Genomic DNA, 16722 nt, shown 5'->3' with positions numbered 1-16722 from the left:
CCCCGAGCCTCGCTAGGGCGACCAAAACAAAGGGAGCATCCGGGGCTGGGTGGATGCAAACAACCATGAAAGACTGGGTTCTCGCTCTCCCCGGCTCTGCTGCTGCTGCCGCCGCCGCCGCCGCCGCTGCTCCTCCTCCTCCTGCCGCCGCCGCGAGGGCTCCGCTGTGAGGGGAAAGCAGGGGCGCAGCTGCTGGGCGTGCATCCGAAAGGTGAGAGCCAGAGAGCGAGCAGAGGGGGCGGGCAGGCCACGAAAATGTCCTCGGCCGTGGGGCCCCGCGGTCCTCGCCCACCCACGGTGCCTCCCCCCATGCAAGAGCTGCCCGACCTGAGCCACCTGACCGAGGAAGAGAGGAACATTATCATGGCAGTGATGGACCGGCAGAAGGAAGAGGAGGAAAAAGAAGAAGCCATGCTCAAGTAAGCCAGCCCCAGCCGCGCCATCCGTGCCTCCATGCCTCCATCCGTCCATTCACCACTCACTCCCCTAGTCCTCGCGGCTGAGTGTGGGGAAGGGGCGGCCAGGATGCTGGGTGCGGACGGAGGCGCCCGCCAGGGGCGCGGGGCTTGAGCAGGGAAGAGGTCAGGGGACTGGAGGAGGGAGGGGATATGCCACAGATCCAGGAACCCAAAGACAGGGGGAGGATGGCTTGAGACTGGGGTGCAGAGGAGGGATGGGTGGACAGGGGCCACGCTCATGGTGGGAGGTGCAGAAGCTGAGAGGTGCTGATCCCACCCAAGTGGAAGGTCCCTGGGCTGGGAGCAGGTTAGGGGGCAGGGGATGAGTAGAAACAAGGGGAGGCAGGATGAAGAGGTGCTGAGGACAGCTCCTCTTCTCTTCTTGGAGTTGTTTAGCTGGTCGGGGTTACCCCAGTGAAGGGTGCCTATATTTATATAATAAAAATGCTTATTTTTAGTGTTAATTTGAGTAATCATTCATCTCACAGATCAAGGTTGGGTCTTTTTCTGGGCAGTTGCCATCTTTGGTAACCTGCCTCTCCAGCTTCTCTTTAACCTTTTATTCAGAGTCTTCTACACAGCATACCTGTGTGAAGACAGATTCTCTTCCCCATATGTAATGCCATTGGCAATACAAAGTTTTTAATCATGGGAGAAGCTGACAGGGGGACTCTGGCCTGAATAACATAGAGGTTCCTCTTTACTGCTTTCCAAGAGACCTCTGGGGCCTGTTCAGTTCCTGGAGGAAACAGTCCAATAAGGGATTGGAAATTGCACTCCTCCTCACTTCTTTAGAGCACATCAACCCTTCAAGGGATCTCTGTCTGATGCCCCATTTTCCTGGGGATAGGGAGAAGATGGGGCTCCTTGCTGGTGGTGCAGGAGTGTGTGACACTGTCTGTGCTGCCACTTCCCTCAGACAAAACTGCTTACAAGGGACTGGCAGAGAGACGGGGCTTTCCTTGCTTAGCATCACCCATAGAGTGGAGCAGAAGGAGGCTTCAACCCTGCCTTCCCTTGGGAAGTCTTCATGTATTCAGTAAAGTTTTCACTCTGAAGCAGGGGAATTTAGGGGCCCTGACTGTGAGTGACTCCTTGGTATCCCCTGCTTAGGCTGGAAGGTGTATCTGGGGTCAGGGGATTGGCATGAAGAGCCAAAGGGAACCTGTTGCATCTGGAGTTAGCTGAAAGCAGAAGAGGGGTGGGGAGGGAGCAGGTGAAAAACCCAGACACAGAGCACACTCAGCATGGCCTCTCCCCCACCCCCTAGAAGTGCCTCCTGGAGAGAAGACACTGCCGAGGAAGATTTCTTCCGCTTCCCCCAGTGCAGCAGTGCCTCATAGGAGAGGAATGGAGGGAGGTTGCATTCACAGACTGATGGTTCCCCAACCAGGGCAACTGACACTCAGATATGGGAGGGGGATATTGAGGGAGAGATGTGGCTGTTCGGTCACAGCAAAATAGTAGAAATCCAGTCATTCCTGTCCTTTCATTGTAGATTCAGAAAAGGGCCATTAACTCCGAAGGCCAGAGCTGGCCTGGTTCTATAAAGAGCAGCAGGTTTCTGAATTCCCTGCTCCTTCTCGTCCAAAAACCAAGTACTTTAAGCCTGCCGGCTTGAGGGAGGCAGAACCCTCGTTAATCTGCTGCCTGTCCCTAGTGGAAGAATGATGTCCCTGGTGCTGCAGGCTTCCCCTCTTCTGAGACTGGAAGTAATGGATGGTGTCTAATGGTGCTACTGTCTGTCTGTCTGGTTGTCAGTCCATCTGTCCTCACTGGTTGCAGCTCCTGCCACCTGTCCTGAACACCTTTTCTGCTTGTCAGGATTTACAGGTTTGCTGCTGTTCCTTTTGCTGTTTGCTGCAGACAGCAGGTGGATGGAGGCCTCCAGTAGCTAGTGGAAAATATGGGCTGCTGCTTGCCAGAGTCCGGATAGGAAGGGGAAGGCACAGTGCAAGTAGTGGCCATCACACCTCTTCATTGGCTGTCTCAAGCGTGGTGGAGAGTGAGGGATTTTAAGTGGGAGTGGGTGAGTTTTAGGACAGAATTCCAAATCTGCTAACTGCCAAAGGACAGCAATTATAGATTGTATGGGCTTATGTGGGCAAATACAAATTAGGAGCACTGTCCAATTGCTCATGTCTAACACATCTTTTCCACTGCTTTTCCTGTGACTGCTTTCTACTGGCTTGCATATATTGTTCCTTTATTGCATGGATTCACAAAATATCACAGTATGTGATGCTGTTATACAACAGCTCTCTGTAATCCTGGACCTCTGTATTAACTTTATCAGTCAGCCTCCTCTGCTAATGTCTTGGCCTTTTGTTCAGTGACAGATTGGTGAGTGTTTTGGAATCCCAGTTTGCTGCCATGTAAGCATGTCATATTGTCTGCAATTAGTGGAAAAGTGCTGTACTTTTTTTTTATAGGGGACACTTTATGTCTTAAAAACTGGGGATAATGGGAACTATTCAGATGACACATATATATGAGGACATAATGACACATAGTCATAGATGGTTGCCTTTTCAAAACTTTGTGTTAAAATAGATTGGAAAACAGGATTCTTTTAACAGGGCTTTAAAATATTGTTACATCAGAGAAAAGTTTTTGTGGTAATTATTGGTAATCATAATCACATATCTGAGAAATTACTTTCACAAAAGGCACTACAAAGCTTAAGTTCTGGCAATACAGCAATTAGACTTAAAATTCACTTGTGTTATCCGTGCAGAACTATCTCCTTAATCTACCTACTGTGATGCTGTCTCTCTTCACAATGTATAAAAATAGGCACCGAGAGAAAATAGAAAATGATGGATAAATCTGTGAAACCAACATTATAAAATATCAATTAAAATGTATTTGTAAGTTTCATCGGCCTTGATTGTAAATTACTAGTTGAATTTGGTTTTGAGAATGTCTTTAAATATGTATAAATGGAAAAAAAATCAAGCTACTTTCAAGTCAAGATTTTAGAAAAATTTTATTTGAAATTGGAAGTACTTTATCATAAAAAGATTTCCTTTTGTTGGTAAAGTACACTAATTTTAAGTTCCATGGCCATATAACTGGAAATAGTTGGCTCCCACAAATTATGTTTAATGACTGACTTAATTATCTGCAAATTAGAGGTCTTTTCTTAATAGTGTTTTGGATGTGAGTGTGTACATGCATGTGTACACACACCTGTATTCTGAAGGCTCTCTGAAACCTAACTTTCTCAATGAATACTCCTTCAAGTAACTGTTACTAGACATCATGAGCCAATATATTGCATAGGCTGAAAACTGCATTATCTGGGACCTAAATCAGAGAAGATCTCATTAGATCTAGAATCTTACTCCTTTTTGTAAAAAAAAAAAAAAAAAAAAGCTTCATAGAGAAAGCAGCTACTGAATAGTAAGAGAAGAGAAAAAATGTAGAGAGTTCAGGTGATGATTTGAGGATGAGAATTGAGTACCATATTGGAATATAATGTAAATAGCTAACACTTATTGAACATTAACCTCGCACTAGCTCTTATTCTAAGTTATTTAATCTAATGCCAAATAGTTAAACTGTGCTCAAGTTTATTATAAGTATAAATATTTGGATTCTCACAATAGCCTGTGCAGAAGGTAAACCAAATAATATAATTCTCACATCCTCACACTACACTCAGAGAAGTTCAGTAATATCCTAAACTGACTCACATAAACATGGTCCAATCAGGATTCAAAATCAGACCTTTTAGTCTATGGATTTTAGTCTAAATCCAAGTATTTTCCTGTATACTACACTGTCTTCCTACCAAGAAGAAGCGTCTATTTCATTTATCTTTTCTTTAAATGAATTTATAGTCTTCTCAGTTGCAGAGAAGTGGCTTGGAAAAAGATTAGGCTCATTCAGATCAACTGCTTCAGATCATAACAGAGCCTGGGGCTTCACCTATACTCTTTATCATAGAGTGCTAGAAGATAATGAAAAGTGTCACAGTATAGTGGAAAGACCATTAACTTTGTATCCAAGTGTTTTTAGGTTCTAGTTCTAGTTCTGCCACTTGCTGTGCAAATGTGGACAAGTAAATTAAATTGAGATTGTATGAAGTTTCATTTTTTCCTACAAATCCTTAAATCCATGGTATGAATTGATTTATAGAGTATTGACTTTGGGCTTCTCCTTCTCTTCTTAATAGGTAACCTAGCATTTGCTTTCTAATCATCCATAATTACTACTTTTTTCCTGCAAAGGAGACAGAAAGTAGAATGAGGAGAATTCCTATAACTTCAGCTTTCCTCCTCCTTTTACTTACTTTACACAAATACAATATTGTGGCCTGAAATATATCCATAAGGCTCATTATGAGAGATCCCAGTTACCAACTGGGAAAAGAAGAAAAGTGGAAGGAAAATCTGGGAAACCTTGAGGGGGATGAGGATATAATTCCCATGTATGCAGGTATCATATTTTCATTATGGTTTGCAAAGATTTTAATACCTTATACCCCCAAATATGAAAAAGGCATTATTTAAGTAGATAGATTACTAAATTAGAAGGAGAATATGGAAACCAGTGTGGGCTGGATGTGCTACTGCTCACTTGACTAATAGGAGCATAATGTCTTTGGAATGTTATTTGCTCAACTTTTTAAAAGAGGAGAACAATTTGTGTAAGCTTGTGCAGTGAGCTTCCTGGAAAGATATCAAATATGAATTCCTAAAATCATATTATTATGCTCCCATACCTGTAAGAAGCAGATGGATGAGGTTGCAGTACCGTGGATTATAAAGTACATTGTATTGCATTTCATTTGTCCTCATGGACTGTTTTCTACTTTTATACATTTGGTCCTGTGACATGAGTTGGGTATTTTAGAGCTGGTCCTGAGAGTCGAAGTAAATTTGCCCGAGGCACATGGCAGCTAGCATAATGAATCCAGAACCCATGTACACTGACCTCTAACCTTTAATGTTCTTTTAAGTGTTTAAAAAAGTGCATTGAGTGGTGGGTATTATGTTTCCTTCATCTGTTGGGAAGAAGACTAACATTTATTGTGTGTCTTCTACATGTTATGCATTTGGCTGGATGCTTTATGAATTTTACTCACCGAGGCTCACCTCTTGATGAGAAGTCTAGCCTGTGAGTATTTATTAGTTTTCCAGTATTAGTGAAATTTCCCAGAACTAGCTCGGTACCTTCCTGACCCTTTGGTCATGACATTTGATTCTGGAGTCCAGAGAACAAAACCTAAAGGAGTGAAAGAGGAGCTTCATGTGACTAGTAACATGTTCTGCTCTTTTCTGAGGGTGGGCTCTCCAGAACTGTCTGGCTTCCCCAGTTCTGGCCCGTGGTGACTCTCTGACCTCATTTGTACCTGGAGTTTTCCTTATCTGCTTGCTGTTTTGCCCACAGGGTTCCCTGATACCATAGCATTTTCCCACCATTCCACCTAACCATGAGTTATCTTTGTTTGCCACTATTGTTCTGAATTTTACTTATTGAATAGATTATTTCCAACAAAGTGTTATATGATATTTAATTCAACAAGATCCTCATTTCAGGTATTAAAATTGGGTCAAGCATTAGGCTGTTGGGGTAGAATAAAGGCGAATCCTCTGCTTACAGCCCAATGTTGGCTGAGTTCCTATCATTTTATAATTGCCATAGTCAGAAAAAGAGGTGAGTGTTGGATAGTTGGGTAGGACACTGAACTAGATTCTGGTCTTAACATGAGTTTTTATAGGTGTGAACATTGTCAGGATAATCCATCCAAGCATCAGATTTTATATGTAAAGTGGAATTTATAATGGCAGTCCTTCTAATTTGTGAAGCTTTAAAATGATAGTGGAGGCATCGTATCCTCCAAATGGCTGTTTCCAAGAAAGGGGCCATTATTATTCTTATTCATTAAAACTGTAGAAGAATACCAAGATTATATCTTCCGGTCGTCTTTGAAGGTACTGGGGGGCTTGGAAAGATGAGCTCTTGGAGAACAGCCCATCTATCCTTTCATTCTAGCAATGCAGTGTTGCCAGGGTTGCAGCTCCCAGCGTGAGAATATGACAAGGTGTTAAAAGGTAAAATGAGTTCAGGGCTTGGTCTGAGACTATATTTACCTTTTTTCTTTTCTTTTTTTTTTTCCCCTCTCATTAAATAGTTTGTATGTGTTTTTAGCACAAAAAGGAATGTGGGCAAAATTATAAAGTTTGAAAGATCTACAAGGCAATCGTAATTCAAAAACGAGAAGAGAAATTAGCTTGGGGTAATTTCCTCATCTTTTACAGAAAAAGATCTGGAGAAATACAATGATAATTTTAGTGTCACTGGGTTTAATAAATTATTTATTTTCAGAATTAGCTGAATAAGGGGTCGTATATTTGTTAGGTAGTTTTCTTTCATGTAAACATACCAGTTTACCATTGAGTGATGCAATAAGTTGTGTGTATTTAAGAACTTTTTAAGATTCTTTATTGGATGACTTAGGTTTTCTGTATTTATATTCTGACATGCTTACATTGAGTTCATATACACTTATTTTAACTAGGTTACTTTTGTGTGGAAAGCAAGAGGGAGATATTCAGCAGAATTGATTTTAGATGTTTCTGCTTCTGTTGCAATATTATGAAAACTTCCTGTTCATACGAATGCTTACTTAAAGGCAAAATAGAGCTGTTTAAAAGGAAGGTGACTGTACATTTTGCTTTTCCTTTATCTCTTTATACCAATTTCCTGCTATAATTATGTGTAGTAACCTCTTCTCTCAATTTTGAGTTTTCAGCCAGGATGATAAATTATATTGTCTTCCTCTTTTTAAATCTTGCTTTCTCTGCCCCAAATTCTTCATTTAAAACTTCAGACAATCAAGAAATGAACAGTCTTAAAATATATCTCACCAATAAGTAATGCAAGCGAGTGGTAGATATAAAATCTTGATCATTGTTTGGTAAATGGGGAACACTGTTTCTGAGAGTGAGATATCAGCCGGGTGCGGTGGCTCAAGCCTGTAATCCCAACACTTTGGGAGGCCGAAGCAGGTGGATCACTTGAGCTCAGGAGTTTGAGACCAGCCCAGCCAACATGGTAAAACTGTCTCTACTAAAAATACAAAAAATTAGCCAGGTATGGTGGAGTGCACCTGTAATCCCAGGTACTCAGGAGGCTGAGGCAGAATCGCTTGAAACCGGGAGGCAGAGGCTGCAGTGAGCCGAGATCCTGCCACTGCAGTCTAGCCTGGGCAACAGAGTGAGACTCTGTCTAAAAAAAAGCAAAAAAAAAAAAAAAAAAAAAAGGGAAATAAAGTATTATCTTTTATGGAATCTTAACAGAGTGATACTTTTTATGGCAAAGCTGAATTTAAAATTTCAAAACATTTTTCAAATATTAGTGGTTATGAATTGCAGCTTCATACAGGACTCTTTTTATGAGAATCCTCCTTTGAGCCTTGCAAAGAGCAGCCTGCAGTTTAGCGAAGACATCTTTAACGTGTGAGAATTTATTTAAATAGATTTTGGGATGTAATATTTGGATAATTCCTCTGATGTTTAGATAGTAAAATAAGGTAATGTTATAGAAAGTAATTGCATGCGATTTGTAAGTAATCAATGCACTTAATTATAATATTAGCTATTTTAAAGAAGCATAATGAATGAAAGATATTTTATGTAATACAGAAAATAATACCATACTAATTATTGATACATTATTTAGTATTTGTTTGTATTACCCATCATTATGCCAGGTAATTTAATTATGGTCTGGAAGATGCTAGTATATTTACATAGAAAATGTATGTGAATTGAAAACCAATTAAGATATCTGTACTGTCATATAAATGTCTTACACTACTTAGCTTCTTTTAATGGACTCTCATGTATAATATACACACTCACAAGTAGAAACTAAGGTAGTAATATTGATGGAGTTTTCTTGCTGTATTTGCTAGACTTTGCATCATCTATTTGATTAGTTCACAACTTATATACCTGCATATGGCTTTCTGTACTTAAAGCAGTATTGCTTAATATTTGAAGACTATTCTTAATCTCAAGGATATATTTTAAAGTTGTAAGTTATTGGTGCACAAGCATTGTGTGCCACATTATTGTTTTTGTTGTTTAAACACAGCTTTTTACAAATGTAGCAAGAAACTCTTTGAGGCTGGGTGCGGTGGCTCATGCCTGTAATCCCAGCACTTTGGGGGGCTGAGGAGGGCGGATTATCTGAGGTCAGGAGTTTGATACCAGACTGGCCACATGGCGAAACCTCGTCTCTACTAAAACTAAAAAAATTAGCTGGCATGGTGATGCATGCCTGTAATCCCAGCTACTTGGGAGGCTGAGGCAGGAGAATCTCTTGAACCCAGGAGGCAGAGATTGCAGTGAGCGGAGATTGCACCTCTGCACTCCAGCCTGGGTGACAGAGCAAGACTCCCTCTCCAAAAAAAAAAAAAAAAGAAAAGAAACTCTTTGACAGGATGTCTAGCTGTTTTGTTTTCAATTATGTGGTTTTTATTCTGGAAAAAGCAGGCAGATTGTATATGAAGTACCTAGGGTATGTAAAAATCAATGTATTGAGTTTCTTTAACTATATGGCAGTATATATCCACATTTAGAGGTTCTATCGAGGTCAGAAAGATTACTTAGTGTGTTGGTAGAAAGAAACGAAAACAAAAGTAAAGTAACCAAATGGCTTTTCCTTTTATATTTCACACAGCTTAGCAGATTTATCTTCCTTGGCTATCTCTCTATTGCAATATATTGGAGCTTAAGTCTTCTTTCCTAACCCCTTTTTTTCTGGGAAAAAATGAAGACGTTTTATACATCCTAGTATCTGAAATAAAGGGATATTGAAATGAACAGTCTCATTTATTTTAGATATTAAAATTTTGGTAAGATCCAAAATCCTAAAGAGATTCTACTTTTATATTATTCATGATCATGACAATTTTCATAAAATGTAATTTTGAAAAATAAAATACAGTAAAATCTTCTTATACTGAGAATGGATATTTCAATTTACAACTGTCTATGTATCCTAGGTCAAATCTAGCCACTTAATATATAGCAACCTGGAGTAAAAACTTGATGCTTTTCTGAAAAAGATATTATGGTCTAAGTATCATGCCAGACACAAGCATTAGAAAAGGATTTTAGGGGGCCGGGCGCGGTGGCTCAAGCCTGTAATCCCAGCACTTTGGGAGGCCGAGACGGGCGGATCACGAGGTCAGGAGATCGACTAGCCGGGCGAGGTGGCAGGCGCCTGTAGTCCCAGCTTACTCGGGAGGCTGAGGCAGGAGAATGGCGTGAACCCGGGAGGCGGAGCTTGCAGTGAGCTGAGATCCGGCCACTACACTCCAGCCTGGGCAACAGAGTGAGACTCCGTCTCAAAAAAAAAAAAAGAAAAGAAAAGGATTTTATGGTATTTAGAGCTCCAAAAGCCTAAGCTCTAGCAGTCACTATTGGGTGCAACTATGACTGATAATCAGGCAAGGGGCTATCTAGTCCCTAACTTCCATAAATGCAGCATAGTTAAAGGCTGTAGGAGGTCCACATGCAATATACCAGGCCACAAGAAGATAAACATGGTACCAGGCCACAAGAAGCAGATACTTTTGCTGGTAAGGTTGTGCAAATTTTAAAAAATATGACATACGCACTTTGGGAAAAGACTAATACTCAAGAACACAAAATAGTGCAAATTGAGTGGTGGTTATGATAAGAGGTAAAGAAACTTTTGAAGCTCCCTCTTGCCCTTGCTTCTATAATTCCATATCCTTTTGATTTGCCTTCAGTGTTTCTAAATGCTTCTATTTTATCATCTCTCAAATCTCAAATGTTGGCATTCTCATGGGGTCCTATTCTCCATATTCTCCCATTTTATATGCAGTTCCTTGTGAATCTCCAACGATGGCTCCGACCATATATACGTCAATGATCCCCAGATCTATATTACTGCATTAGAATTTTCTACTAAATTCTAGATTCATGTCCTTAACCACCTGTTCAGTTTCTCTACCTGAGTGTCCTGTAGGCACCTCAACTTTATTGTGTCCTGTTATAAATTTCTCGACTTTCTGCCTGAAAGCAGTGTCTCTGTATTTCTTGTCTGTGTAAGTAGCATCACCACTGCAACTCCTCATTTCAACCATCATCAAATCCTACAGATTTAATCTTTTGGAATATTTTAAATGTCTATCTTATTTTCCAATCCCATTGTCATTACCTTAATGTAGGCTCTCTTCACTACTTATCTGGATGCCTGAAGGAACCTCCTGATTCATTTTTCTACCACTAATCAGAATTCCTCCAATCTGATCTGATCTCCACATTGCTGCCAGATAAATATTTCTAAAATTCGTCTGATCATGTCTCTCCCATAAAACCTGCTTGCTTTCAGAGTAAAGTTTAAACTTCGTAATCTGGATCCTACTTGCTATTTCTGTTCTCTGGTCTGTGAATACATCCCTGCCATAGTCTTGCTGAACTAGTTCTGAAGGGTAATTGCTACTTCACAACATGGTGACCCAACTCATACTTTTCTCTCCATCAGAAATATCCTTTTAAATCTGACTAAGTTTTACCTAGCCTTTTTAATTACCTCAAGTGACACCTTATCTGTTATATCTTCCCAGACTTTCCAAATAGATTTTGGTATTTGTCTTAACCTCTTTTGATTGTTTTATTTGATTTTTGTCATAACCTCTTTCTCTTAATGGTTTCCTCTCAGTACAGCATAAATTCTGGAAAGGAGGATCATTCTTACTTGAATCCCTCATATAAGCATATTGCCTGGCATAGAATAGGTGACCATTTTTTTAAACTGTGTATATGGATGAATGAATGAATAGATTCAGGGAATATGGACTGGAGGAGTCACCCAGGGCTGCTAAGGGTATAAGCAGGAGGGTAGAGTGGGATGGTTATTCTAACCACGGGAATTCAGTCAGCAAATTTTGAAAACAAGCAGTGAGTTGAGTGCTTTTGGTTATTGAGAGAACCAGGTTGACCAGAGCTTATGAGGAAAATATATTGGACACTAGACATTATAAGATAAAATTAATGTATAATTTTTGATGGCCTGTTGTACCTTGATTTATCATTCTTAGGTTTTTGAAAGATGGCATTCTTAAAGTATTTGAATATAAGGAGGATGTAAATAATATATTTTAAAAAGTAATCCTCTGGACAGACATGCTTAATGGAAACATTTTCTTGAAACAAAACATCTCTAACTTCCATGACAATGTATCACATAGTACTGTTAGTTTTCTGATTTGATATTTAGAACTAGATCAGTAGTGTTTCCAGAAAGCATTCTACTGAGTATATTTTTTAATGAAAGGATACCTCAGTTAGGTCATCTTCTGGACTTAAAATCCTTGAAGGCAGGTATCTTATATTGATCATCTTTTCATTTTCATTGCCTAATTCTGTAACCCATACATAATGGGCCTCTAGCAAGTGCTGTGGAACTAAGTTGTATAGCCTGTGTGCCCAGGACCCAGTAGCACTGACTTTTGCATTTCAGAATTAGGCCGAGTTGAGGTGTGAGGGGGAACTCAGTGTCTATGTCATCCAACACTGGTAAATTCTCAGCTCACCTGCAAATACCTGTACCTAGAGCAGCATCACTAATACATATCAGATGCCTCAGAACCTTTCTGAGCATAGTGCTCCAGGCCATCAATTAAGAAGAGTTGGCAGGAAAGATGGCAATAAACATGTAAGCCACTGAGGATTTATTTCTACCCTAAGAAGAGAAAACTGAGGCCAGAGACTCAGGATTTCTTTTTTAATTAGTGAGAGAGCTAGGGATAGGACTCCAGGTCTTCTGTGTCCTAGTACAGTGGTTTTTTTCCACCGTCACCCTTTTGACACTTGGTTTCCTTTTAACTACCAGCACATTCGAACATTTAATTTTTTTTCATTTCTGTTTTTATTTGCTTGCTCTTTAAGATACTATTTGTTATAGAAAACTCCATGAGAACTTATAATTACTTTGTTCATTTTGAATTTGGTTTTATTAAGTAAATAATATATAAGTAAATTATTGCCAGGTTATATAAGTACATTGGTGCCAGGGACTAAGAAATATTTTATTTAAAGATTCCCTTTGGAATCATATTTGTTGAAATTTTATTTAAGCTATATCGACATTTCTTAATTGTGATAATTTTGTTTTTAATTTTAAATTTTTCCCTGAAAAGTACATTTTTACTAGCAGTAATTTATTTATGATTCCAAATAACTTTTCCTATTATGCTTTTGAATTATGTATATATTAAAATAATTTTTTTTTAACTTTTAAAAACCAGTTGATTTTTGCTTACAATGAAGAAGAGCTTTCTTTGGTTCCTCTTCACTTGGAGGTTTGACTTCAATTAGACTGTGGGTCAATAATTCAAGGAAAGTTAGTGGGATGAGGCATGAATGACTACTCACATATATATCTAAGAACTTGTGTTTGTATACACACACACACACATATATATACTCTCATCTCACCTGTGCCTCCATACATATAATCTCTCACACCCACGTTCCTAAAGTCTTGAAACATTCTTCCTATAAAGTCTTAAGGAAGTTAATTCTATCTAATTTACCAGAATTTGTATATTTGTATGATCTAGACATGCCTTGCAGTACCTTCTGCACCCACAGACCTTTCTATGGATTTTATGCCAGTGGCTATTCTGAAAGAAGCAGCCCTACATCCATATGATCCCAACATAGCTATAGCTAACGGGACTAATGGTGGACACTTGACCCAAGACCAGGTGATTTATTGACTGGTCAAATACTAATGAGAGTGTCTTTCAAATTTTTAAATAGAAAATAATCAGAGGGCCAAAGAAAATGAATGATCCACATTCGTTTGTTCTTGAAGCAAAAATGGATTGAGCACTACTCATGATATGCTAGGTGTGGTACTAGAATTAATAGCCTTTTGTAGAAGGAAGTAAATTTTCTTGAATAATCATCCATGTAAAATTAAAATCTATTATAAAGGCAGTACAGAACATTGTGTAATATTTTGATAAAACAATGCCTATCAGGAATGTTGACTAAGATCAGGTTATCCAGGTGTGCTTCCCATGGAAATGACAAGTGAGGGCTGAGCTAACATCTGAGAATGAGTAGGAGTTAAGCAGGCAAATGGGGTGAAGTACCCTCTAAAAGGAAAGAATGAGAGCCACTGATGGAAGGGGGAGTGGTGAGCCTGAAGGACTGGAAGGAAGCCAGTCTTGTGGAAGAGAAAAAGTCTGCAAAAGGCAGGGGGAGTGTGGTTTGAGAAGAATTTGGAGAGGTAGGCAGAAACTGGACATGGTAGGGTCGACTAGGTCATGTTATAGAGTTTTTTCTTTATTTTAAGAGCCAAAGGGTTTTGAAGAGAGATATGATATAATCTTATTAGAATTTTTAAAAGATCATTCTGGCTGAAGTATCAAGAATAGATTAGATGAAGTCCTGGGGCATGTATGTGTAGAGACCAGCTGGGAGGCTATTGTAGAAGTCCAGGTGGCAGATGTTAGAAGCAAAAACTTTGGTGGTGATGGCAAAATGTTAATATTTGAGAGAGATTTGGGAAGCAAAAGCCACAACTGTTGTTATTGTTGTTTTAATTGATTGAATGTGGGTTGATGTCAGACTTGGGCCACCAACTTTTGGGAGTATCTGGAGTGATAGAAGAAGGATCCCAAATTTAGTCCTGGTTATTTTGGCTTTGTGGTAACTTTGAGAAATCCAAGAGAGATATTAAGTAGGTTAAAGGTCAGGAACTCAGAAGAGAGTGTGGGTTAGAAATGTAAATTTATGAGTCATGTGTACACAGATCGCCATGAAGCTATGAGTGAGGCTGAGTGATTAAATTCAGACAAGAAGAAAGTCTAAGGATAAGCTTTAATGAAGTTTCACTTTTAAAAATTGTTAGAGGACAATAGCCCTGCAAAAGCATTAAAGAACAAATGGCCAGAGACATAGGATAAAAACCAGGAGAGCCTTGTTTCATCAAAGCAAAAGGAAGAGAGTATTTTGAGGAGGCTAAGGCACACTCACTATGATAGCTAAAATTAAATGAACAAACAAAGAATACTGGAATCACCTACTGTTGATGAAGATAATGAACAACTAAAAGTCTTATGTATTGTTTGTGGGCATGATAGAGCCACTTTAGAAAACTCTGGCAGTTTCTTAAAGAGTTTAGCATGCATCTACACTATGACATAGGAATTCCATTCCTAGATATTCATATAAGAAAAATGAGAACATACACTCACAAAAAGACTTATATGAGAATGTTCATAGCAACCTTATCGTTAATGACCCTAAAATGGAAATAGCTCAGATGTCCATCAGCAGAATGAATTTAAAAGCTGTGAAATACTCACACAGCGAAAAATTTACTGTTCCACAATAAACAGGAATAAAACATTGATACATAAACAACATGAATGAATCTCAAAAACAGTATGGTAGATAGGAAAAGCCAGGCACAAGTCAGGTAGCCTGCATGATTGATTCCATTCATATGAAGCTCCAGATTAGGGAAAACTAATCTATGGTGGTGGATATCAGATTGGTAGGCTCCTCTATGGTGGCAAGGGTGAAGAACTGGCTGGAAAGGGGCAGGAGGTGACTTTCTGGAGGGATGTAAATATCTTAAATATTGATAGAGGTGTGTATTATACATATGTATGCATTTGTCAAAACTGGCCAAACTGTTTACTTACTATGTGTGCATTTCACTGTATTTAAATTTTACGTGAATCATTTTTTTCAAAAAGGGAATTCTGCAGAGACATCAAATAGGATGAGAACTAAGAAAGAGCTATTGTATTCAGAAACAAGGAGATCACTGGTAACTTCAGGAAAAACTTTTTCTGTAAATGTATGGGCCCACAGCTAGATTGGAATGGGTAGGATGGGAGAAAGATGAATAAAAACATAGTTATGACATGTAAACCTTTCAAGGAGTTTGGCTAAGAAGGGGAAAGAAGCATGAGAAGATAGCTAGAGGAGAATGAGGAGTTCACTTTGAGTTTCTTTAAGACAGAATTTAAATGGATAAAGTTAAGAATGTTTAGAAATCAAAGAAGGAGAGAATGCAGTGGAGGAGGTGGTTTGAATAAAAGGGAGAGTGTATTTTATGACTGTAAAGAAAAGATGAGGGACCTTCTGGCTGTTTCTATTTTTTTCTGTAAGTAGGAGTTGGTTCATCTCTTGAGAGTGAGGGGAGTTTGAGATTTGAGGATAAAGAAAAATGTCTGAAATAGGTGAGTTGGGGAGCAAGAGTGTGGGTTTATCAGCAAGACAATTGATTACTGATTTATAGATGAAGCCATGCTGGGTCATGTACAAGATTAGTCAACAGAAAGGGAGAGACTGACAAAAACACGCAGATAAGAGAGGCTTTTTGGCCCATGGGACACCAAGAGAAGAGTCTTTGATTTGACCTCTCAAGCTGAATCATTGTGAAGCCTGGGTCAACAATTCCCTATGTATGTCATCTTTCTTTTTTTTCTTTAACTGTTATTTTAAGTTCTGGAGTACACGTGCAGGATATGCAGATTTGTTATAGGTAACTGGTGGTTTGCTGCACTCAGATCAACCAACCTCCTAGATGTTAAACTCAGAATACTTTAGCTATTCTTCCTGATGCTCTCCCTCCCCCGCCCCCCTGACAGTCCCCAGTGTGTGTTGTTTCTCTCCATGTACCCATGTTTTCTCATTGTTCAGCTCCCACTTATAAGTGAAAACATGTGGTATTCGGTTTTCTGTTCCTGTGTTAGTTTGCTGAGGATAATGACTTCCAGCTCCATCCATTTCCCAGCAAAGGACAGGATTTCATTCCTTTTTATGACTGCATAGTATTCCGTGGTGTATATGTTTCACATTCCCTTTATCCAGTCTATCACTGGTGGCCACTTGGGTTGATTCCATGTCTTTGCTATTGTGAATAGTGCTGCAATGAACATACATGTGCATGTATTGCATGTATCTTTGTAATATAATGATTTATATTCCTTTGGGCATATACCTGGCGATGGGATTGCTGGGTCAAGTGCTATTTCTGAGTCTAGATCTTTGAGGAATTGCCACACTGTCTTCCACAATGGTTGAACTAATTTACATTCCCACCAACAGTGTAGAAGCATTCCTTTTTTTCTGCAACACCACCAGCATCTGTTGTTTCTTGACTTTTCAATAATCGCCATCCTGACCGGCGTGAGGTGGTATCTCACTGTGGTTTTGATTTCTGTTTCTCTAATGATTGGTGATGT

General features: G+C 39.4%; 1 protein-coding gene across 1 annotated transcript in view; it reads left to right on the top strand.

Moving 5' to 3' along the window:
• RIMS1 (regulating synaptic membrane exocytosis 1) overlaps positions 1-16722 on the top strand; it is a 502863-nt gene continuing 486141 nt past the window's right edge. Inside the window, exon 1 of the mRNA XM_011957025.1 lies at positions 1-419. Within this exon, the coding sequence (XP_011812415.1) occupies positions 256-419 (164 nt within the window). The 5' untranslated portion in view covers positions 1-255. The remainder of the gene's footprint in view (positions 420-16722) is intronic.

Source organism: Colobus angolensis, unplaced genomic scaffold (genome assembly GCF_000951035.1).
Source record: "Colobus angolensis palliatus isolate OR3802 unplaced genomic scaffold, Cang.pa_1.0 Scaffold431, whole genome shotgun sequence".
Taxonomy (NCBI): Eukaryota; Metazoa; Chordata; class Mammalia; order Primates; family Cercopithecidae; genus Colobus; species Colobus angolensis.
Note: the sequence above shows the minus strand (reverse complement) of the source record. Positions and strands in the feature narration are given on the sequence as shown.